The 24503-nt window shown below is 32.6% G+C and overlaps 1 protein-coding gene across 2 annotated transcripts; it reads right to left on the reverse strand.

The window, feature by feature from the left end:
• Nucleotides 1-909: 909 nt before the first annotated feature.
• LOC114178508 lies at nucleotides 910-6487 on the reverse strand. 2 transcript variants are annotated; one of them, XM_028064451.1, is made up of 4 exons: nucleotides 6088-6487; nucleotides 4910-5080; nucleotides 4579-4810; nucleotides 910-1683 (listed from the first exon to the last, which is right to left on the reverse strand). In XM_028064451.1, the coding sequence occupies exons 1-4, from the start codon at nucleotides 6472-6474 to the stop codon at nucleotides 1535-1537; spliced, it is 939 nt and encodes a 312-aa protein (XP_027920252.1). In that variant the 5' UTR covers nucleotides 6475-6487; the 3' UTR covers nucleotides 910-1534. The 2 variants fall into 2 exon arrangements, with proteins under 2 accessions (XP_027920252.1, XP_027920251.1); XM_028064450.1 differs by having other exon boundaries at nucleotides 4910-5086.
• Nucleotides 6488-24503: the final 18016 nt, after the last annotated feature.

The following is a 24503-nucleotide window of genomic DNA, read 5'->3' on the forward strand; positions in this document are numbered from 1 at the left end:
ATTTGTTGATATATTTTTTTATTAAACTAATTTGATAAAAAAAATAATATAATAACATGTCATTTTGAATGAACAAATCAACATTTTATTTTCATTATTATTCTAAAAGATCAAACAATGAGATCACACTTCCCACCGGTTCAAATCAAGCTGACAGACTAATTTAAAAGAAGAGTCTCAAAGCCTTGATTTTATTTGCACAAATCACTTTCATTACCACATAGTGTAGGATATCAAGGCCTTACTATATAAATAAGATTACTAGCTATCCTCGAATTTTTTATGCAGCAAGCAAATATGGTAAAGAATCTTCCAATTTTCTGGTGGATTATGCTGCACTATAATTAACCTAAGAAAATAATCAGCATCGCGTTCACATATTTGTCGCTTTTTTTTAATGGAAAGGGTTTTGATGTTTTATAAGTGCTATTTTAAATTTCTCTAAAATAAATTAAGAAATGGAATAAATTTTCTTATTTTAATCAAGTATTTATAATTTTTTTATCTTTTTTTTTTCATTTCTATATTATTGTAAATGCATATATGAAAAGTAAATAAAAATTAGATGACTAATAAAAGCATAAATAACAAAAAAAGTAATTAATATTATTTAAAATTTTAAAAATAACAGTTAAATAAAGTTTTAAAAATGGTTAAAAAATCAGACCATTAAAAAAAATAGGAGGACTCGTTCACACGCTACATTCACGTAGAAGATCTACAATTACAAGTTCACAAGAAATCTAACCAAGTACTTCCAACAAGTCAAATTAAACAGAAAACATATGGGACAATTTAATTGCACCACTGCCCAAAAACTACGGGACACAATGGGGAGAAAAAATGTTCGCGAACCATAGTTCAACTCACATAAACAGATGCCAGAACCTAAATAATAAATCTCATTGCTAAGAAAAGAAAGTCATAATAATCATTGATAAAAATACAACTCCAACTTTATCTTTTCAACTACTTTAGGTACAATTATTGTAATGAAACTTGATGAAGCTACATAAAGAAATGTAATACTAATTTTGGAATACCTAAACGGTTCGTTAAGTATCCAAAAATTCGCTGACAAAAAATCATATAAAATCACAATTTTTACTATGTGTACGCAAGTTGCTATTAATAGTTTCTCCGTTACACTATGTTACATCAAACACCCATGGATAACCTAACCAGCGCAAAATTCCACAAGAATAGAGTTGTTGTAACGTTTGATTTTCCTTTACAGAAGTCTCAACAAATTCTTGAAAGAGCACCATGCAAATTGTCAGTTCTCTCAATTTGTATCAGCATCCACTGTAAAAGCTGATGGTTCAATGTGTTGCATATTCTTTCTTACCTTTCCCTTAGAAAGTATGGCAGATCAGACTTTGGGAAATGGACTCTGGGAGTTCTGATACCAATTCATGTCCTCTATTTTCTGAGGTTCCATTACTACTAATTGAAATATCTGGTGTGTGAAGTTTTCCAAACGGCACACTCTGCAGGTTAAAGGAATTTGAAAAGATATGCAAGACAATCCAAGTTATTTGGGACTTTTATCAGACAAAGAATAAAGATTCCACTCTACTTGATCACTGCTTGAACCATCAGCTGCACCTTTCTTCAACCTTTTCACCAAAGGCATGCAGCATGACTTGGCTTCTTCATCCTTGAAGTTTTGATCGGTGACCTCTATTGAAAATACATAGAAATATAGAATGATTGAATTAATCCCAAAAAGAAAGACTACAGAAGAATCTATTGAACAACTTTATTCCCTATCACGTAGTCTCACAAAAAGTATCTAAAAAGATACTGTGAAAAAACAAATATTTGCTCCCACTCAGTTAAAATAGCTCTTATTTGATTCAAAATTCAAATTTTGATATGCTCTATTTTACAATATACTGCTCTTTAAGAACTACATGCACTGTATTACTAAGCACTGATCGTTCTGTCCATGGTTGACCCAATAGCTCCCTGTTTATGTTGGACAGATTATTAATTTACTTCTCACAAAAGTTAACATAATAAATTCTGCCAGTGCTTACATTGAATTTTACAGGACTGAAAGCAAGCATCATAAGAACATTAAGTGAAACTAGTGGTTTGTACAAGATGTGACAGGATTTTATAAGTACATAATTAGAACATCAGAACAAGGGCCGAGGTACTCTGTAAACCCATTGTATGTACGAGGAACAAAGGCTAAGTACATAAATCATCTACTCTAAATGTCCAAATCTCAGCATAGAAATAAACTACATCGTCTATATATGAAGGCCCATAATCAAAATATACTCTCTCACTCACCCCCTACCCCAGCCCCACCCAAGGATAGTTTGAAGTTTAAATTAGAGTATTTTACACACCCAGGCTTCAATAACTGCCATTAAAACATTATTATTCCAAAAGAAATGTCATGTGCAAATTGACTCTCTTAATCCGTTTTCAGTACATGTTAAAAGGAATTACAAGCACTATTTGAAATTATTTCAATTTTCTTAAAAAATCCTAAATACAATGTGGTTATGCAATTAAAAATTAAAAAGAATATTGACTGCAGAACTGATTCAGAGATAAGAACGTAACAGAGATACACAAATAACACATTAAGTTATATATATCATGCATAAACACAAATAGAACATAAAGTTATACATATCATGCATAAATATGAGAATTATGACATAGGTTTAATTTTAATCCATAGTTATTTCTATCTGGAAAACATGTTTCCTTTTTTCTTCACACAAGGATATACAATGGGAAAAAAACACAAAGTACCATTATTGCTACAGTTGCAAATAGATGAAGTCCATTGTCATCAATAGTGGTGTAAATGAGTTCCACTGTTTGTGGTTTATTCAAAGTCTGGCTCATAAACAAACAAACACAAACTTAAAAGTTAAGGCTTGATTTAAGTGAGTCATGCTCAACTCAAGATTATGGACTCGAATTAATAGTTTTAAGTAGTTCATATTTGTATGTATTACCTAACTACTTAAATAGTTGTACTCTTATTTAGTATTTACAAGGAAAGTCATAATTCTGTACATTATTAACTTATATATAACTCAATAAATCAAATTTTAAGTGGATAACTGTGCCGTCCGGCTTTGTGATGCTCAAATTGAACATGATCCTAATTTTAGGCTCTTGGCCTTCAAGGCTTGAGTTGAGGGGGCTGTATACCGTATGGTCTCACTGGTCTCACTGACTTGGTTATAGGCCGACCTCAAGGATGATTCAAGGATGGATTCAGGCACGTACCTTAGATGACATTTCCTTCCACATGGTAAAATTTTACTTAGATTGGCAATAGGCCAACCTCAGACTTTTAGGGCTTACGTGTAGTGCTATGCTTGCAGTCGAGCTCAGATATTTAAAGACCCATGAAAGATAACTAACCACAAAAAGCACAGTATATGGCAGGTGCTATTCTCTGCGATGTTAACATAGGGTGAGGTTTCCTAGTTGGCATTACCTTGCTTAGCAAGGTCCATCACCAGAAAAGGGAGGACGTTTTTAACAGTAATCTCATCCATGAATAACCCGAAACATCTTGTGCAAAGGAATGGGAAAAAAAAAAAACACTTTGAATGCTTTTGGCTTAAGAACATAATAACTTTAGCTACAACAGTAACAACGAACTTTCTTAAAATTATTTATACCATTTTCATCATCAAAAATTTCTTTTACAGATTCTAAGTCATTATTATGAATATAAAATTATATTTTGATACAACTTTACTTCACTTGCTAACATGAAAGTATCTATTGATAATTGAATACTAATTAACGAATACAATTATTTAAAGTTAAATCCAATTGAAAAGATAATCAAGCCATGCACAAATTAAACTACGCCAAGCTCAAGCTTTAGTTTTTTCATTCTTAAATAACGTAGCTAAACTTCAGTTATCTCTTATTGTCATGAGTCAGTCCCGAACTGTAAGTGCTCAACTCGATTATTTAACACCCCTAGTCATCATCAACAGCAGCATAAAGACATTCATTGGCTAAATATTTTTCACCTAGTGCAGTCTAGGGAGGGTAAACTTCTACAATCTTACCACTGCAAGCAGAGAGATCATTTCCAGGATTTTAACCTATGACCTGCAGCCAGATCGCAACTTTACCATTGTGCCAACTGCCAAGGAACACCCTTTTGCCAGTAACAAAATATTTTAAAAAATATTAACTTCATAATATAACTAGTAGTCTATAACAACAGATCCTCAACCAAGAGTACTACAAGCCATCATTGATAAGTTTTTCCAGCAAGTAAACCCAAAACTAACTGATACAGAGCTTCCTTTGTCATTTGGTACAAGACAGATCATTTAGACCCCATAAAAACTGAGAAACTCCATGTTCTATGAACTTGAATAACTGACCAAAATAATTTGATAATGTTACTGCTGATTGATACAGGTATTTTGAGAGAGAAAGGAAACAATCTGTATATATATGAAAGCCATGTACTGAAGGATCAACAAATTATGGGGTGATAGAAAGTATCACATTCTAGCTTACAGGATAGCCAATGTGCATTAAAATTAAAAGAAATAAAAATGAAGGTACCTGTAGTACTGCAAGCCAATTCTAATGTTGAACTTCCTCTTGCATAAATTTCCTTATCACAAAGCAATCCATGCTTGCAGTTGATAGGCTCTCCCAAACTACAGCCTCTATCCACAGATGTAAGTTCAAATTGACTTCCTGTAAGAACATGAGAATCAGCAGTGCTCTCAAACAAAGGTGAAATTCTTTCAAGGTTGATCCTCTTCTGGCAGGCATCTTGTAGAGCCACGGTCTGAAAGCAACAAAAGATAATAAAGCATAATCGTGCAGGCAGATGTACAAAAGTTATCACATCCACACCACAGAGATGATGTTTGAATTTATGTCTGACCTGCTTAGGCATATTATGTGAATTTCGCAAAATTCTATACTGACATGCTTCATCTGTGCTATTTTTTATGCTCCAACAACGTAAACGAATAGAACGATGCAATTCATTCACAAATGAGGCTTCTAAAGAACGAATATATAGACTGTGCTGCTGATCCGTCCATCTAGTTGACTGATCCTGGAAAAAAGTTTGAGCTTAGTATGTCCGTGCCAACTAAATGAAGAGAAATTTTTCCACCTTCACTAGAAATCACGAACATGGAATACAATTTAAGATTGTGAATTCAAACTATCATATTTATCAGCAAACAAATAAGTTTTTATAAATAGCCTTTGAAAATAAGTCATGTCAAGAACCAAGCGATTTAAGTCCATGTAGGAACTAAATTAGTTGCTATACAACTAATAAATTTTTATTATAATTCCAATAACAATGTCTAGACAATCTGAAAACTAAGAGCCAATAAAAAGTATTTAAATGACGCTTCATCTGAATTAAATCCCTCATTATCTTTAAGTTTTTGCTGCACATACTAATTGACGTGCCAAGGAGAAAAGGGACACCAGAAAATATCTCCATTTAAAGAGTAGATACACACCAAAAGCACACCCGTTGCCGCTACTGAAATCATATGCGAAACCACGGATGCTAAACGGTATAAACAATTTTGGACAAAAGAGAAAACAAGCACTTTTTAAGAGGCCAAACATAAGAGATTGAAGAACAAAGTTGATTTCAAAGTGTCAGCATCCACCGTCAAACTCAAATCTTACAGAAGAGAAAACTGTCTGCAAATTTATAACACGATTATCAATTTCAGTTACTTGATGCTATTCATCATATCAGTACAATTACTCCCCCTCCTCCCCCGGTTTCAGATTTCAGATATTCTCAACTAATTAATTGCAGAATTTAACCAACAAATATCAGATACTAGCCAGTGAAAGCATGCGAAGCATAACTGCGCGCTTAAACACCAAAAAGAAAAAACGCAGAAGCACCAAAAAGACCAGGAATTCAAATAGCTAATTACAGGCACGTTCCCGTTCGAGCTACGCTAAAAACTTCTAAGATCAACCCCTTAACACAAGCTCCGACCACAAAATCGAGAAACAAAAACGAAATAAAAAAATCCGTTACGATGTTGGCAAGAGGAATTGGAAAAGGAGTGAAGTTACCAGAAGCGGAGCGGGCGCGGAATGAGACGAGAAGTCCTTGGACGTGTCCTCGACGGTGACAGCAGAGGAGTCAGAGGTGGAGCGAGTGAGGTACTCAGGCAATGGTTCCGGATCGGAGAAAAGCGGCGGCGAGAGGTGGCGACGGAGATCGTGCGGTTCCATGGAGCGTGATCGGAATTTCAGCGGAGAAGAAACCCTCTGTGTTCGGTTGAGGGGAAGAGAGGGTGTATGCGGGGAAGGAAAAAGGCTCCACATGGCTTCGCTTTTACACGTGTCAGTGCCATCGTTGGGGTGCCACGTCATCCGGCAGATAATATCTTGGGGTAATGTGAGCCAGATATTTTGAAGGGTCGTTGAAGAGAGAGAATGGGGATTCTGCGCATTCATTGGCGCGTGCAACTCATGCCCTATTTTATCGTATCCGCGCATCCCATGCGCGTAACTTGTTTCCAACTCGTCATTCATCAACTCAATTTTCACTTTTTCTACATATGGAAAAATTGGGTTATCATAAGCATTTATATATATATATATATATATATATATATATATATATATATATATATATATATATATGGGTTAAGTATGTTTTTAGTCTCTCAACTTTGGTCTAAAATTGGAATTCGTCCCTGATCGAAACTTTGATAAATTTTGGTTCCTAAACTTTAAAAATGAATGAATATAGTTCTTTTAACCCAATTTTGTTAACTTTTTTCTAAGTTTCGAAAGCATTTCTCAATAATTATTGGAGTTGTTTACGCCATTTGACACATTCTCGACTCAATATTTACTGAGATATGCGTTCGAAACGTAAAAAAAATTAACAAAAATTGGGTTAAAAAGACTATATTCATTCATTTTTAAAGTTTAGGGACCAAAATTTATCAAAGTTTTAACCAGGGACGAATTCCAATTTTAAGTCAAAGTTCAGAGACTAAAAACATACTTAACCCTATATATATATATATATATATATATATATATATATATATATATATATAATTTATATTTGAATTTGTCATGTATAAGTTAAATTAAGACTAAGATAAAAACAATAATCAAAAGGAATACATGGCTAATAAGATTTAAATATGAGCCATAGCTCTTTCATATTTTATTCATAGAATAAATATTCAAATATTTGTCTTGTATTTATATTTATATTTGTGTGAGTATTCGTTATGCGGATATTTGTATATATTTTTAATAACCACTAATATCTATAGGTACCTATAGATATTTATAAAAGAAAAATTAATATTTAACCATATGTTTTAATAATAAATTTAAATAAAAATATAATGCATATCATTTATAAATTTCAAACAAAATGTAAATAACTCATTTAAATAGTATTGAATGTCAATTTACAAAAAGATGAAGATTTTGTGAGACCAGTTGATCAAAAATAACTCATTCAAAATTAATGTGTTATTGTTTTAATCATTTTTTTAATTTAAATTAGAATATAGTGGGTATAGATATCCACGGATACGGATACTATAATAACCATGCCCGTCTCGTTAACATTCGGGTATAAAAAATATCCGTACCTGTTATCCGTAAGTATATTCATTTATGATATCCATTTCCTATCCACTGTGAGTTTTATCTGCAATGACTGCAGATACGAATTTTGTTGACATCTTCAATTGAAATGTTCGAGAAATAATATAAGTTTACCTTTCAATCAATTTAGAGTTAAATTTTTTATGCAAGTGAAACACACTAAGTTAAATAAATACATAATCTCTATATTTTAACTAAAATGTTTCTGTATGTTTGTTGACATTTTGAATAATCTAAAATTTGACTGTTTTAATTAACTTTATATAATCTTGGCCCAACCTAATTTATATCCTTAAAAAACACGCCCGGATTAGTTTAACGAAATGATATAATATAATACAATCTAAACTTTTTCTAACCTGAATAACATAAAAAAATATTTTCATAAACACAATTTGAATTGTGGAATTGCTAAAAGCATCCATGTACATATGATATTTTGCAACTATCTTATCGATTATGAAAAAGAACGAACAAACTTTTTCTCTTCTCTACCTTTACTTCTATTCATGAAAAAGACAGAAATAATTGTGATATGATTCATCCCCAATTTTTTATTTTCCAGAGAAGGGAGAAATAAATTTTCATTTTTCTGTTTCCTTTCTCGTGTCCCTTGCACTACCTGTTAACCTGTCAATGATTGAAAGTGGATTTCTCTGGCCAATTATGTTTCAAGTCTCTCTTCAACGAAGTTACAAACATATATATTATATATCTAACGGTTGATTGGTCAATTAATCGTAATATTTCTTTTATCAGCAAATAATGGTGATATCACTCAATGTTAACCAAGATTGATAATGTTAACTTAATATTGACCAATTTTAATACCAAAAACACTTAATTGACACTAATCAATCTTGTGATCAGTTTAGTCAAATCATTAAATATAATATTCAGTATTCTTTTAGCGATAAAACAAAATGTTTCAAAAAGTTATAGTACAATATAGGATCATAGTAACCTCAAAATGACAGTACATTATGATTTAGAAAAAAGAAACTAGGTTTTGTTTAGGAATATAATTTTTTTTCTTGCAAATTGTTGTTTTTTACATATTTTGTTTAAGTATGGACCAATTCCCTCCCGCATCTTAGTTTGCAATTCCCTGCAATTTTACTTTGTGTTTACCATCTTCCTCTGCGTCTCAAGAGTTTCTATCTTCGGTTTGCATCATAGGAGTCAGTGTTTCCATCTTCATTTATGTCACTGCGTCTACACCATCTCGTCTTCATTCGTTTGTTTGTGCATATGTTCGTGTGCTTACAATGCGTCTTTCTCTAAACACTCTTTGGCCTCTATGTTCTTCACTATTTAGTCCTCTTAATTGTGATTCTTGTAAATTTTGTTTTCTTATTTCCCTCCATCATTGACGCCTACTCTTAATCTTGTTTTGCCTTATCCTAATTATGGTTTTGCCTTGTTTTGGTTAATTTGTTTGAATTTAGGGTTTGCACTTTTTCTCTCCCTAACTCAGTGTCACATATTTTGTTCTTCTACTATCATTTTCTTTTATATTTAAATAAGAGGGTTTGAAAGGTAAAAATAGTTTTGTTATTTTAAAAAAGGCATTATCATTGTTTAGCAAGGAGAGTTGATATGCCACGAGAGTTGTTGATATAGCCCATTGATTTATACAAATTTTGGATTTTAAAAAAGGCTTTATCATTTTTGAGAGGTTTATGATTTACACAAATCATAATAAAATTTTCACCTTTACATTTTCCTTCTCTTATTTTTTTTCATATGTTCCCTCCTATTCTTTTCTAAACCTTTGTCATTTCATTTTCCTCCCACATCTTAGTTCGCAATTCCTTCCCATTTTACTTTGTGTTTACCATCTTCCTTTGCGTGTCAGGAGTTTCTATCTTCGGTTTGCATCATAAGAGTCAGTGTTTCCATCTTCGTTTATGTCTTTGCATCTTCACCATCTCATCTTCATTTGTTTGTTTGTGCAGATGTTCATGTGCTTACGGTGCGTCTTTGTCTAAACACTCTTTCGCCTCCATGTTCTTCACTATTCAATCTTCTTAACTATGATTCTTGTGAATTTTGTTTTCTTATTTCTCTCCATCATTGAGTCCTAGTCTTAATCTTTTTTTGCCTCATCTTAATTATGGTTTTGCCTTGTTTTGTTTAATTTGTTTGAATTTAGGGTTTGCATTTTTATCTCCCTAACTCACTATCACAAATTTGGTTCTTCTACTATCATTTTTTATAAATAAGAAGGTTTGAAAGGCAGAAATATTTTTTTATTTTATTCAATGGATTTGTAGCGCGTTATCATTGTTTAACGATGTGAGTTAGATGGAAATTGTCATCCATTTGACTAAGTGACTACCGGTTGGGTATTGGATGCTGTTACAAATTCTAGACTCACTAAACCATTTCATTGTTTTTAATTATATAAAATGGGCTTTCAATTTTGTTATGAGTTTTTTTCTCAAACATTGGAATAAATTATTCATGCATGAAGGATCTTTGGCTAAGTGGATAAGAATATTGTGTTTTTTTTTTTTTTCCAAAATAGGCTAACAAATTGTATAATGGATACCATATGCTGAAGTGATTTAGTTGCACTGTTTTGGTAATTTTAGTATCACAATCATGAGGATTTATTCATATTGTTAAGACATTGTTGAGTTCATTTTCATTCTTATCTTCCTACTCGCCATCCCAATATTTATTTGGCCTTTCGTTTTAATATCTTTAAAACTTTTAATATCTTTAGAACCAGGGAAATGCTCACCCCACCCAAGAACAAATATTTGGTTTAGTTTTACATAGATGTCTTCCAGTTCCTTTGGTCACAAGCATAATCTCGTTTATAGTAACTGAGAGTGTGGTTGGCCTGGGAAATTCATCATACACACAATACTGCATATTTGTTTGGTGTTATATAAGTATTTTTCATTTGTGCTTAATATTTTTCTTTTATCATTTCAACAAATTGGTGACGCAAATGAGCTTGAGTCTCCTTTGCATCTAGTGTTAGCAACATTTAGTGTGTTTATGATGTTTTTTAGGATGAAAATATATTTAGTCTATTATGAAATTTGAGTAATTATGATCTAAGTTGTAATTACATTTTGATTTAACTTACTTTTATGTTACAATGGTGATTTTGAGAATGAAATGTTTTAATAATATATATTTCAGCACTGTGGTAAAAGTTTGTCATGTCTTTTGTCACAATGAAAGTATTTAAAGGAAGTTTACAAATAAATATTGTTAAACAAAAACGTAAGCACCTCAAATGGTGACATACATTGTCATATATAAGAGTTTTTAATTACTAACAAATTATTGTATTTAGGAGAATAGGAACAAGCAAAACGAAGTAGTAAACCCACAAAATAAATAATTTAAACAAATGAGGTTTAAAATCTCTATAATATAATCGCCAAATTGAAGAGGGTATTAACCCCTACAAAAAATTGGAAAAAGAGGAGGTTTTAAATCTCTACAATAAAATAATTACAAATAAAGAATGTTTCAAATCTTCACAAGATAATAGTTGTAACGTCCCTACTGGACATTACTTAAATAAAATAAATAACTAATAATAGAAAAATGATGTCATAATTTTATTATCCCCAAACGTGGGAAAAATTTGAATTTCATACAACACGCTAAAATTCAAATTTAGCAAAATACATAAAAAACCATAATCATTTTACAATGTCTCAAAATAACCGAATGAAAACTAAAAATCGTAAATGATTATAATGCAATCCCATGCTAGTCCCCTCTTCAGCACTACGCATCAACAGCAACACCTGCAATATCATCTGTTCTCGTGTAACAAGTCACATGATCATCGCCAAACACAAACATAAATGGTGAGCTCAGAAATAATTAACATATAAGTTAATAAAATCAAGATGCACCCAAGAATGTTATTCTATTTAGTTCTTGGCCAAGACCTTGATTCTCCAATGTTTTTCAACCTACAGGTCACACAAATAATTGACCATGGACTTAGGATATATGATGCTCCCACAAATCTGCCCGCTCGTGGTCCTACCTCTACGAACCTCCTCGCTCGTAGTCCAACTCTACGGACCTCCCCGCCCATAGTCCAACTCTACTGACCTCCTTGCCCGTAGTCCAACACACGTGATCCACTAGCTACGAACCTCCCTACTCACAGCATCTCTCAAGTGTGAGCACGGAACATACGAACCTTCCCGCTCGTATCTCACACAAGAGTATCAGGATATGAACCTCCTCGCTCATATCATTACGTGTTCACCACAATCCATGAACCTACCCGCTCATGGCATAGCATCTCTTAATCCAAGTCTTACATCACAACACACCAACGCATACAAGAATACCCACTACCTGTAGCCAGGCGCCAAGTAGTAATCAGACCCATTATCTTAGGGTCTATCGCCTGTGGGGCACACCTCACCGCCAGGCGCCACACGTTGCAGGGAGCATCCCTGATAGCCTATCGCTTGGCGACCCCTCCTGTATCGCCAGGCGCTATATCAGTAACGCGCCAACTACTATTTTTAGCACCTAAACCAGACCATAGTTTAATCCAATTCATTCCAATGCAATAACAACCATTCTCAAATTATTGCTTAACTCCAGACCCATACTCACATCACCTATATTTCAATCTTTTATATTTACCATGCAAGTTTACCCAATTACTTCAAGACGGACACTGTAAAATAAACATCACCAAGTCATCATCACATACCACACCTAATCCGCACCAGTTTTGATCACAAATCCTACCAAAAAATTCAGCTTGTTTAAACATCATACACTTATCCCCTCTTTTTAGCATTTCACTCCATTCTTCCACCTATATATCCAAAGTCACAAATTCTCACATTAAAGCATCTAAATTCTCAACACTTCTTAATCAATACTCTACATCTTCTCTTCTTATCTCCAACTAATTAAACCACCAAGGCATATTCCATACTCATTACCAAGTCACTTCTAACATAGCCCACCACCCTACTACTCACATTGCCTCAATCACAATGAATTCTTGTGCACTAATTCTTCCAGTTTTATTAACCTAATTTCTATTCCAATTCACTCCACTAAATCTCTCTCACAACCAACCAATTCAAGGCACACAAACTACCTCTATACCAGTCATCGCCTGGCGGCAAGCAGGGTGCTACCAAGCGGTATGTTAACACCTGGGTAAAAACCCCAAGTTTCTGTACCTACGAAGAACTAGAAATTTCCAGAATTTGATCTAGATACTAATTGCACCAAAACACAACAATTCGCACATAATTTATCAAACCAACACCCAATAATATTATTCTTTACACATCATACAACCCTTGAGCTATGAAAAGACAAATTACAGCTTTTGCACTTCCAAACCTAACCTCTACTCTTGGTTACTCATACTTAACTACTCCAAAGCACCTTCATAACTCCAATTTCATAATTTTTATACATTTATCACATACAAAATTCATAGGATTATATTTCAGAAGTCGCAAAGACTCCTTCACCAAACAACACACCAAAACCATCATTGTCAATGTCGCGCCGCCAGGCGGTTCATATCAAAACCCAGAAAACAAGAAAATTTGATGCGTCGCCTGGCATCATATTTATGACCGCCAAACGGTTTCAGGGCGGAAACTCAGAAATTCACGAAAACAGCGTATACAAAAAGGGATTTCATGCAATTTTGATCACAACAAAGCACAGTATATTATACACGAATAAAACATACGAAAGCAGCTCCCCTTACTTGTTAATCCTTGCTCAAATTTGAAATCCCAAGCTTATTCTGTGATCCACAAGAGTCCTCCTTTGTTCCCCCACCAATTTAGTCTGCATTCTCTATGTCTATGTTATAGATGGTTGTTCTGATCATCTCCTTTCAGAGTGCACTCAAAATGGCAGTTTACACACTCCTACCACTCCTTTCTATCATAATTACTAGAGTAATAATCTCCATTTACTCTCCAAAATGAAAAGTTAATTAAAGGAGATGGCTATTCATTAGTCATTAACAAGGTGTTTCTCAGCCCACTAGGCTGCCCTTCTTGGCAGCTAGGGTTCCTCTGTCATTTCATATTCACGCCAAAAAGAATTTGGCAAAAAAAGAAAGCTTAATTCATTCTTAGCAAGGTTTGAACACACAACCACTCAATTACAAGGTGCACAATCAATTCAACTAATTCATGTTTCGTGATAATTCCTACACCTTTAGGAATTTAATACCACGCACCAAGGTAAAATATATTACTAAAACAACAAACAATTTTGGCATACATAAGACTTAAACTTATGTCCTCTCAACATAACTAAGTACTCTCAACCACTTGAGCTAGTACTTTTCCACATCATAAAGACTAATAATTAATGTCATAAATACTTCCATTAGCCGCATTTATTAAATAATTATTTAAATTCTCCAGATCTTACAATAGTCACCAATATGAGAGGTTAAAACCCTCCACAATATAAAATAGATACGAGAGGTCATCAAAAACCTTCACAAGAAGGGTGTGGAGAATATATATGTGGAGGTCTTAAAAACCCCACAAATTAATTTGCAGAGGGTAAAAACTGTTGCAAATTAATTTGCAAAGGGTAAAACCACCCGTAAATTGAAATAAAAACTTCTACAGAATAACTTTTTGTTTTATAGTGTCAAGTGGCCTAAAGGAAAGCTAATGCATATGTATGTTCAAATAACTAATATATGAGTGCGTAATTTTTTGAGAATGTCATAATTGAGATACTTGAGCTTGTATTTCAATACTTATGTAGAATGTATTTAATTGATGTATTTTAAATTAGATTGAATTGTTTAAGCTAATATATACCTAGGATGGTTATCCCGAGCCAATTTGTGATTTGTAATATTAAATATAAGAATCCATTACTAAAAGGATATAATTTTGCTTCATCGATAGTCTAAATTATATAGATTAGGACATCAGGTGGTGAAAATCTCACGGAGAGTTTTTGTACTATTGATACACATTTGTGGATGTAAAATTATTTGTACAATGAACTTACCTTACCTTAACATTTGGAGTGAAGGTCTGCATGTAGGTAAGAAGTACTTAGTTTGAGTCAAGTGTCAGTATCTAGTGCAAACTATTTAATACAAGTATTTTGAAAAATATATTTTATATGGTATAAATTGTATCCATTGGATGCTTAAGTCGTAGATCTAAAGTGTTTTAGAATGGATCAAATAGAACTTGTTGAACCTTGTTTTGTGATATATTTGTGTTATGATTTGTTTGTATATTGATCTTTTTTTTTTTTAGGTTATGCTTCTTGGGGGTTCTTTGTATGACTTTTTTTGTTATAGTTGTTATAAGTACATGGGAAAATGACACTACATATTCAAGAGATAATAATAGATTAGCTTAAATGATTTCATCATATATATATATATATATTATATTATGTGTTTACATATATGTATATATTCTTTCATATATTTGAAATAATTTGGTTTGCAAGTCTACCATAAATAAGTTACAACTAAATTAACTAAATTATGTATATGTGTGGGTAAGTAAAATGTAACAGTTAATATAAAAATTGAAGATAAAAAACTAAGATAAAGATATGGGTTGTGTAAATAATGAAACTTGTTAATGATTATTTAAACATGTAATGATGTAAATGAAGAATTTGTATACTAAAAAAATTAGAATCCAATTTGATTCAAACGCTGATCTTGTGTACTTGGAGACTTCAAAAGCATGTAGAAGGTATTGAACCATTAATTTACTTTCTAGAAGGTATGAACTTGAAGGGGAAGAAGATTGCAATGCTCAAAGAACTTAGTTGCGCCTATTGTTTCAACCCAATCATCAGGACAACCAAATGCAAATAATTAAAGAAAAAGAAAGTAATTTTTTCATATAAAAAATGATAAACCCACGATTAGTGAAAATTGTTGATTGTATTTTAACCATTTTGTTTCATGGTTTTGTTTATCTTTAGCTTTTTAACACAAGTTTGCTAAAATAGTTTTCTTTTCATACATTCCATCTTTGTAAGTATTTTTTTTCTACAATAAGGTATGTTCTTTTTTCTTTAATATGAAAGATATATATTCAGTCATACATGTTTCCTTCATCTCTTTCTAATCCATGTTCTCTATTCTTCCTTATATGCTATTAGAGCATTTTTAGTTTTTCATGAACATATAGAGCATCTTTAATCTTATCTCGAAGAAACTCCATTTTTTTTGCTTGAGATTTAACAATACAAAAGCCAAAATGGAATTCAAATAAATCATGATTATCCTTTGAAATTTGAGATACACAAAATATTTTTCTTTTCAATTAAAGGAACATGAACGTGATTATGCTAAGAAAAATTCATATTAGAATCAATTTGAGTGATGGTAGAATGTCCTATATCTAATATGCTAAGGCTTTTATCATTTTCCGTATGCACACAATCTAATCCATTATAATCTTTCTTAACAACCAAATTAGTAACATTAGGAGTCAAAAATTATTGGTAGCCCCTATGTCTAGGTACCAAGAATTATCTAATGTATTTAAGTTGGTAGTAAGAACCATCCATTGTATTTAAGTTGGTGGTAGGTAAGAATAACTTGAACAATGATCTAATTAGTGCTAAATGTGGGTACAAAAGGTTGATTTAGACTTGGTTCAATAAGATTCTCATCAAAATGGTGTCAATAATTAAAAGCATTGTGACCCTCTCCGATGCTATTGGGAACCTTAACCAAAGTTGGATCTGCCACCATGACTTTCTCTTTGACAATCACATCCTTCACTGATTCAATTGTTGTGAGTGTCTCAATAATATGCTTGATTTTAATGAGATAATTTTTGATTGAGCTATAGTTAAAATTTTAATTGTTTGGTTCTAAATTTTGTTTGAGATGCAAAATATGAGTGCTAGATTTGCAAAATTTTGAAAGATCAGATACATCCAACCACACGAACCTTGAATTTGGCATCCATTAACTCTAGTAACCACGATTTTAGCAGATTGTCTTGTTATTCTTAGTTTTCATATTATGGATTCAAAAAAATCTTTTTGTTAAAAAATTGGCCAGTATGTTGAATATGTTTCTTGAGAAACCCTTTGATCATTGATTCTACATGTTGCATCTAGGTAAGAAAGTTATCATGTGAAAGTTTGAAAGAGGTCACGTAGGAGAAAATGTGCGATATGAAAAATGATGGCCATGGAAAAAGATCACTTTGGCCAAACTAATATTGTGGCTTACTCTTTCAATCATCTTATACCCTCAACATCACAAGTTATTATGATGAAAACTATGCATCTATTTCTCTTGACATGAAGTCCATATCAAGTTTTCTATCTTCTTGGGAGATTACATAGGTTAATGGCGTTAACGATTATTCCGAAAATGAAAGTAAAATATTTTAATAAAATGACACCATAATTCATTAGATTGAGGTAAAAGTATTTACTATCTCATTATTTGTTCATTTTAGTAAAAAACACCTTTATTCAACCACGATTTATCAACAACAAATGCAAAGTTCTCTCTTGTTCCTTCTCACAAAGTAATATAACACAAGTTTGTCAAAAAGTTCTTAAGATGTTCATAATAATTCCATGAGTCAAGCTTATTCACTTAATAAATATTTTAGATCGTAATAGATGAAATTTGTTTATGAGACAATAATAACTAGAGGGAGATCTATTGCAGAAGATTCTCTAACAAGTAAAAATGTTAGAAATTTATAGAATATACAAGTATTGAAATGAGTGAGGAAAATTGAGTATGTACACTCTATATAGTTGATACGTATTTTCTAACTTGTTAGGTCTTTGAATAAAGATAATTAAAAGATAAAGTTAATTGCTAAGTATATATAGTTTGATAGATAAGATAATAAGTCAATTATAATTGATTGTTGTTATTGTTTATTATTTGAGTTGTTAGGATATTTTGTTATCTATAATTAATTATAAATATATCTTCAAATATCTTAGTATATTAAGTATTTACCTTGGAGCCCTACATTGATTTGTAAAGTGACCCTTTTTTTGACAATTCCAACAAGTGATATTATTTCAGAATTTTGGTTGTGATCTCCCTCTAGACTTTGATCTGCCTCGGCCTTGATTACGACCTTTCTGGCTACTTTTTCCTCTAGTTTTAGTACTCAATGTTGAACTAGAACTAGAACTGGAAGATTCCCCTGAACTTTTCCTACGAACATCTTCGCTTAAGATCAAGATACAGATGTTATCAAGCTTCAACTTGCTATTACTTGCAGAATTACTAACTGTAGTAACAGTTGCACTCTAACTTTCTGGAAGAGATGATAATAAAATTCATGTTTTCACCTCATCATCAGATGTTATCTGCACTGATGTCAACTGCGCAATAATTGTATTAAATTCACTAATATGTTTAGTAACCGAGTTACCTTCACCAATTTGTAGGTTGACTAGTCTGTAGATGCCTTCTCATACATATTTGACAATGCCTGCATCAAATCTACGGTTGTTTTCTCGTTCATGATATTGAACGCAACATTCTTGGCTAATGTCAATCAGATCACACCAAGTGCTTGCCGATGTAACAACTCTCATTCTGACTGCTCCATGTCGGTTGGCTTCTGCCTTGTTAAGGGTAGATATAACTTCTTCTGATACAGGTAGTCCTTTATCTACATCTTTCAGAACCCGAAGTCATTGCCATCAAACTTCTCAATCCTCACCTCCCTTTCTTCTAATGCCATTGCTCCTGCTGCTTTGAAGAAAGCTCGTACTGCTTTGACGACAACTTTTGTTACTTTTGAAGAAAGCCCCCACTACTTCTCTAAACTGAGATTCACAAGAAGAAAAAGAAATCAAATCTTTTCTGATGTGGAAGATTAGACAATGCTCCAACCATAGAGCATACTAAGAAAAATGACAAAAATGATTCTTGATACCAATTGTTAGGAGCAAGGCAATAAAAGAAAGAATAAATGAGAGAAAAAATAAACGACACAAGAGTGTAATGTGGTTCGGCGTACAATGTATATGCCTACGTCTACAATTACAGTAGAAAGTATTTTTATTTCTCTGTATCTCAAGCTTTACAAATGGTCTCCTATATAGTAAAATTAGGGCTGGGCAAAATTAATTAAACTGATCCAAATTGCCAATTAACTATACTATATTAAACTAAATTTATTGAACTATTTAAAGTAAAAATTGAACTAAATTATTTAATAGTTTAGTTTTAAAAAACTAAACCATTGAAAGTGCAGTTCAATTAACTACTATGGTAACTTAAACTACTTTGAGTGTGAATTGATTTGAGTGCTCCAAAACTCCTGAGATTCGCTCAATTGGCCATGCTCACGCTGCAATGCGCCAAGGACCGGTGGTGATTAACTGAGAGCTCCTAAACTATTGATATTATTAGAAGGCATGATGATATGAAAGGAAGGTGTCTCGTCTTAACCAATAAACTCTTTCATGTTTCGTTTAATTAGGGTAGTTGAAACAATTTTTTTTACACCTATTTCTTTATCCTTTATTTTTTATTATTTTTTAGATATACAAATATTCACTTTTATTTAAACCATTTCATCCTGTAAAAGATGTATTGGTATCAAATAATTCTTTCCTAGTAGTTAATGCAACCAGAAACTTCACAAACTGTGTGAAACCTACAACAAAAGAGTAAATTAGAACTTCAATGGATTTTTCTCTATTTACATTCACCCTCTTTGACTTATTTTTACTGTAATGTTTTTCAAATTATATAGTATATGGTGTATGTAGTTATTATTTACATAGGATATATCTCTTGTTATATCTCTATATTTTTTAACGGTTGATAAATGTATACTACTAAAATTATACTAATTTAACTTGCATTAATTTAATTAAGGTGCTGTGATTTAAAAATAAAATTGATATTATATTTTTTCATCATAATTAATTAATAATTATTTTCACTTCATCACAAAATTGAAAATAATAATGATTATATATATTTAACAATATATTATGTACTATTTGAATGTGATACCATTGACATATTTTTTAGATATATAATAAATCAATAGTTATATTAATTCAACTAAAACACTTTTAATCTTGAAATAGTAAAATAGGTATGGTCTCATGAAAACATATGTTTATATTATATATATATATATATATATATATATATATATATATATATATATATATATATATATATATTTTATGCTTTTTAGTTTTTTTGTTGTAGCACATACTTTGCACAATTCAATAAATTAAGCATGAAATAGAAATAGAAGATGCTTTTTAAATATAGTGCAGTTTGAAAAGAGTTTAATTCTGAATAGTTTAGTTCAGTTTATATTGCAGTTCAATTCAGTTCAGTTCAATTAAGTTCAGTGCAGTTCAGTTTGTTAGAATAAAAAACAGTTCAGTTCATCTGAACTATTTTTCAATTTAGTTCATCTGAACTATTTTTCAATTTAGTTCATCTGAACTATTTTTCAGTTCAGTTCATACGAACTATTTCTAGTTCAGTGTAGTTTTTAATAGTACAATGCAGTTTAGTTCATTTTGGCCACCCTAAAAAAATAGAGAACCATATCTCACCGTCCTAAATGATGTGAGACTAAATCAAACACCATAATACTAACATTTACTGTTGGAAGGGGGAGCCTTTCATCCATAAATGAAGAACAGTTTTGATGATGTCTACTGATCTAGGATAAAACATAGCTTGGTCCAGTTAGGATATGCATTAGGCAATTAGCTTCTCTTTATCAAATGTATTTCAGGCCTGCTGTGTAATTCTGCATATGATTAGTTTTTTAACTAATGGATTAGCTGTGAGTATGGTACAAAGTAAGTGAAAATATACTTACGATAATCGATTAGGTAAATTGCTAATCGAATTAGTGACAGCAAAAGCCTTTGTATAAAAGCTGTTTTGGAATCTGTTTTGGGTCTGAAAAAAAATCAGAAAGATCATGCAATTTTCATCTAAGATAGAGCCATCTGAGAGACACAAAGTTTCAGAAGATTCTGCAAGATAACTTAAGTACAGATCCAAGAAGAATTGATGGTTGATTCTACCATGATGGATCTTGCTTGATTCAAGGAGCATCAAGTCAAATCTGCACAGCTTAGGTGTTTTCATTTCTTGTTTTGTTTTCTGTATTTCTGATTACAGTAGCTTCAGTGTTTGAAGTGTGGACCTAAGTGCAATTGTGTGGATGCATTGCTCCTAGGGGGAGTTCTTGATTGTTGAATCAAGTTCTTGGGTTTTGGGGGTTAGAATTACATAGGTGTGCTTGTAATTCTTGGAACCTTTTTGTTTAGTGGAATCCTCCTAAGTGTGTTACTTAGGTGAAGACTGGATGTAGATTCTTTTTGAATCGAACCAGTATAAATTGTGTGTCTTGCTTCTTTCTTCTCTCTCATAATCTTTCTTGATTGATTTAAACAGTCCATTAACCCAAAACTGCGAAATTGATTAATTGAGCTTTAAAACCTAAAGATTTATTCAAGATTCATCTTAAACCATATAAAAGCTTGTTAATAAATTCAGATTCCTTTGTAGTTAAGATAATTAGACAGTTGTGGTTAAGATAATTAGACAGATCTGTTTTTAACATTTACAAAATTCTACATTTTAATTACACATTATTTAAAAAATTTGATCAACTAATAAAATATAATGGATTAACATCTGTTATGGTTGTCAGAATATCGAAAATAACAATAAATAACTCTACCATAGATAGATGTTTATGATTCCAGCTGGTAAATTAATAAAGATGACTTGTTCTTTAAATGTCTTTATATTATATCGTAGAATTTGCCACTACAAATAAATTTATTAGGATAGTTTTCTTATATATATATATATATATATATATATATTTATTGTAATTACGTTTTCGCTGCACTTTTATTTGTTTTCTTTATAAATACAAAATATGTATATTCAATTATCTGTTTTCTTTATCGTTACTTTATGATCCATGTTCTCTGTTTTCCTTACAGACATAATCATGTAATTTATTTTGAAGTTGCAAAATTATAATTGTGATGTTCTATTATTAAATTAATGAGAAAATATAGTAACAGTATAAGCTAAGATATTTTGAATTGAATAAAGGTGGGAGTGGAGTTACCTGGGTTGGATATGGTGGTGGGGCTAACAATGTCGCTATGTGAAGAGGGACAGTTTCTCTGAAAACGACCACTGGTTTCTTGGTTGTGTTGTGTTGCGTTTTTCATAAGGTCGAGATACCTATGTAATTATATGATCCTGGGTAATAGATTTATTCAATGTAGATAATGCATTTTGGTTTCTATTTACCAATCGCAATTGTACATTCTATATGAAACCTATATTGGTTAAAAAAAAAGAGACTTTTCTGTGTAAACAAATATTTTTAATTTGAATATTTGTTTGTACTTTTGCCGAACATTTGTAACCTTAAGAATCTATGTTGTCTTACGAGACTCTTAAGTTAGAATCTATTATTTTTAACGAATAATAGATATAGGTTTGTATAAAACTATTCTGGATACACTTGCTTAAACTCATCCTATCATATCAAGATGAAGTTGGTAGGAAATAAACTTGAGAATAATAAAATAATGAAGGAGGAGACAATAAAATAGTGAGGGAGAAGACAATGACACCTGCAATATAATTCAGCATTAAATTTGATCAATGACACTAACACTTTGATAAAGAAGCAGGATTTCATTTCGATATCTTTTGAGAGGTGAATATTGAGAAGTCTACAATAGAATCAAATTTTCACACTTTTATTTAGCAGTTTTTCAAACTCCAATACTATCAATGGAAGGGATGTGATTAGTTGTAAACAACTTTTATGAATGCTAAAAGAAACTATTTTTGAAGTGGTTTTACCCGTTTTGCTACCTAGAACAATACTAGCTTGAAGGTAACGCAACAAAAAATATAAAGCTATTTAAAATAATATTTCTAAGTTTGTCTCGATTCCTATATGGAAAGATTATCTCTCCTTGTCCTATGATTACAGTATAAATATAACATTTAAACAAAAAAATGAGTTTAGAATATATATATATATATATATATATATATATATATATATATATATATATATATATACTCATTACCCACAAGTATTCATTTGCTATCCGAATTTTATTCGCGGATACGGATTTTTTGACATCCATATATATATGGCTGTAAAAAAAGTCCGTATCTTTTGCGAATAAAATTTGGATAGCAAATAGATACCCGTGGATAATGGGTACATGTATTTTTTATACCTGCATGTTACGAGTAAGGGTATCATAGTATCCGTACCCCTAGATACTCGTACACGCTATATGTAACATCCCTAAGGAATATTACTTAAATAAATAATAAAAGAAAATATTGAATATCAAAAGTCGAAATATAATTATTCCCAAACGCGGGGAAAATTTAAAATATTAAAACACACGCCAAAACTTATAACATAAATAACAAAAATGTTACAAGTTCCAAAATTCTTATTCATAAATGAAGACATAATAAAATATATATGAAAATCTCCTAGCTCTAATCCCCAAGCTAGCCCTCACTCCGTCGCCTGAGCATCACCTGTATCAACATCTGCCCCGTGTAACGAATCACACGATCATCGTCATACACAAACAAAAATGGTGAGCTGAGAATATAAAAATAACATATATAAAATATGCAAGATAAATCATACACCCATCTTATTCACTCTACTTAGTTCTTGGCCAAGACCTTAACCCCAAGACTTTACAATCTTAAAATCACACAAAATGGTTAGCCTTGGACTCGGGAGTATGATGCTCACATTAACCTGCCCGCTCGTGGTCCTGCCTCTACGAACCTCCCCGTTCGTAGTCTTGCTCTACGAACCTCCCCGCTCGTAGTCCTGTTCTACAGATCTACCCGTCCGTAGTCCAACACATGTGATCCACAAACCCCGTACCTCCCCGCACGTGGCATCTCTCAAACGTGAGCACGGAACATACGAACCTACCTCGCTTGTATCCCCACGCGAGAGTAACTGGATATGAACCTCCCCGCTCATATCATCACATGTTATCCACCATCCATGAACCTACCCACTCATGGCACAACATCTCCCGATCCAAGTACAACATCATTGCTTAAACGCAACACAACACAAGTCAACGTCTGCAGGATTTTCGCCCGGCGCAGCATCAAACGACGCCAGGCGGAACAGGTCCAGACTGCCTGGCGGGACAGTCCCCTTCGCCAGGCGCCCGATTTGCACGCAAAGCCTCTGTTCTCGTCGTTATAGCTTGGTGGGTTACCTCTTTGTCGCCAGACGCCGTTCTCACACAGACCCACTGTTGTGGTGTGTACCGCTTGGGCGGCCACACTCTGCCGCCAGGCGCACTCGTGACAGTGTCCCTCCCAAGGTACGCTTATCGCCTGGCGCGCACACCCGTGCGACTAGGCGCCATGTCAATAGCAGAACTTTACTGGTTTTTAACACCTCAATTAGTCTGATTCGAAGTATAACCTAATTCCAAGCGCCCAAATAAGGAATTCCCAAAACAGACTCACAAATCTACCAAACAGCCCTGTTACGCTGCTACCGCCTGGCGGCCAATAAGATGTCGCTAGGCGGCATACCAGATTATGGGTATAGACCCAAATTTTTTTTCACCTACGTTTCCCTTCCTGATTCCATGGTTCTGTTGTCTCGAGCACTACAACCCAACATTTTACAATGCAATATTTCTACAGTCCAACACTTCCAATAATACTCAAGGATCATTAATTTGACTCGGTAGAGGGATTACCTGTTCTTAACATGGACCCCTCATGTTCCCGTCTCCATTGTTAATAATAGTCAGACCAT

The sequence above is a fragment of the Vigna unguiculata genome, chromosome 3 (genome assembly GCF_004118075.2).
Source record: "Vigna unguiculata cultivar IT97K-499-35 chromosome 3, ASM411807v1, whole genome shotgun sequence".
NCBI classification, from domain to species: domain Eukaryota; kingdom Viridiplantae; phylum Streptophyta; class Magnoliopsida; order Fabales; family Fabaceae; genus Vigna; species Vigna unguiculata.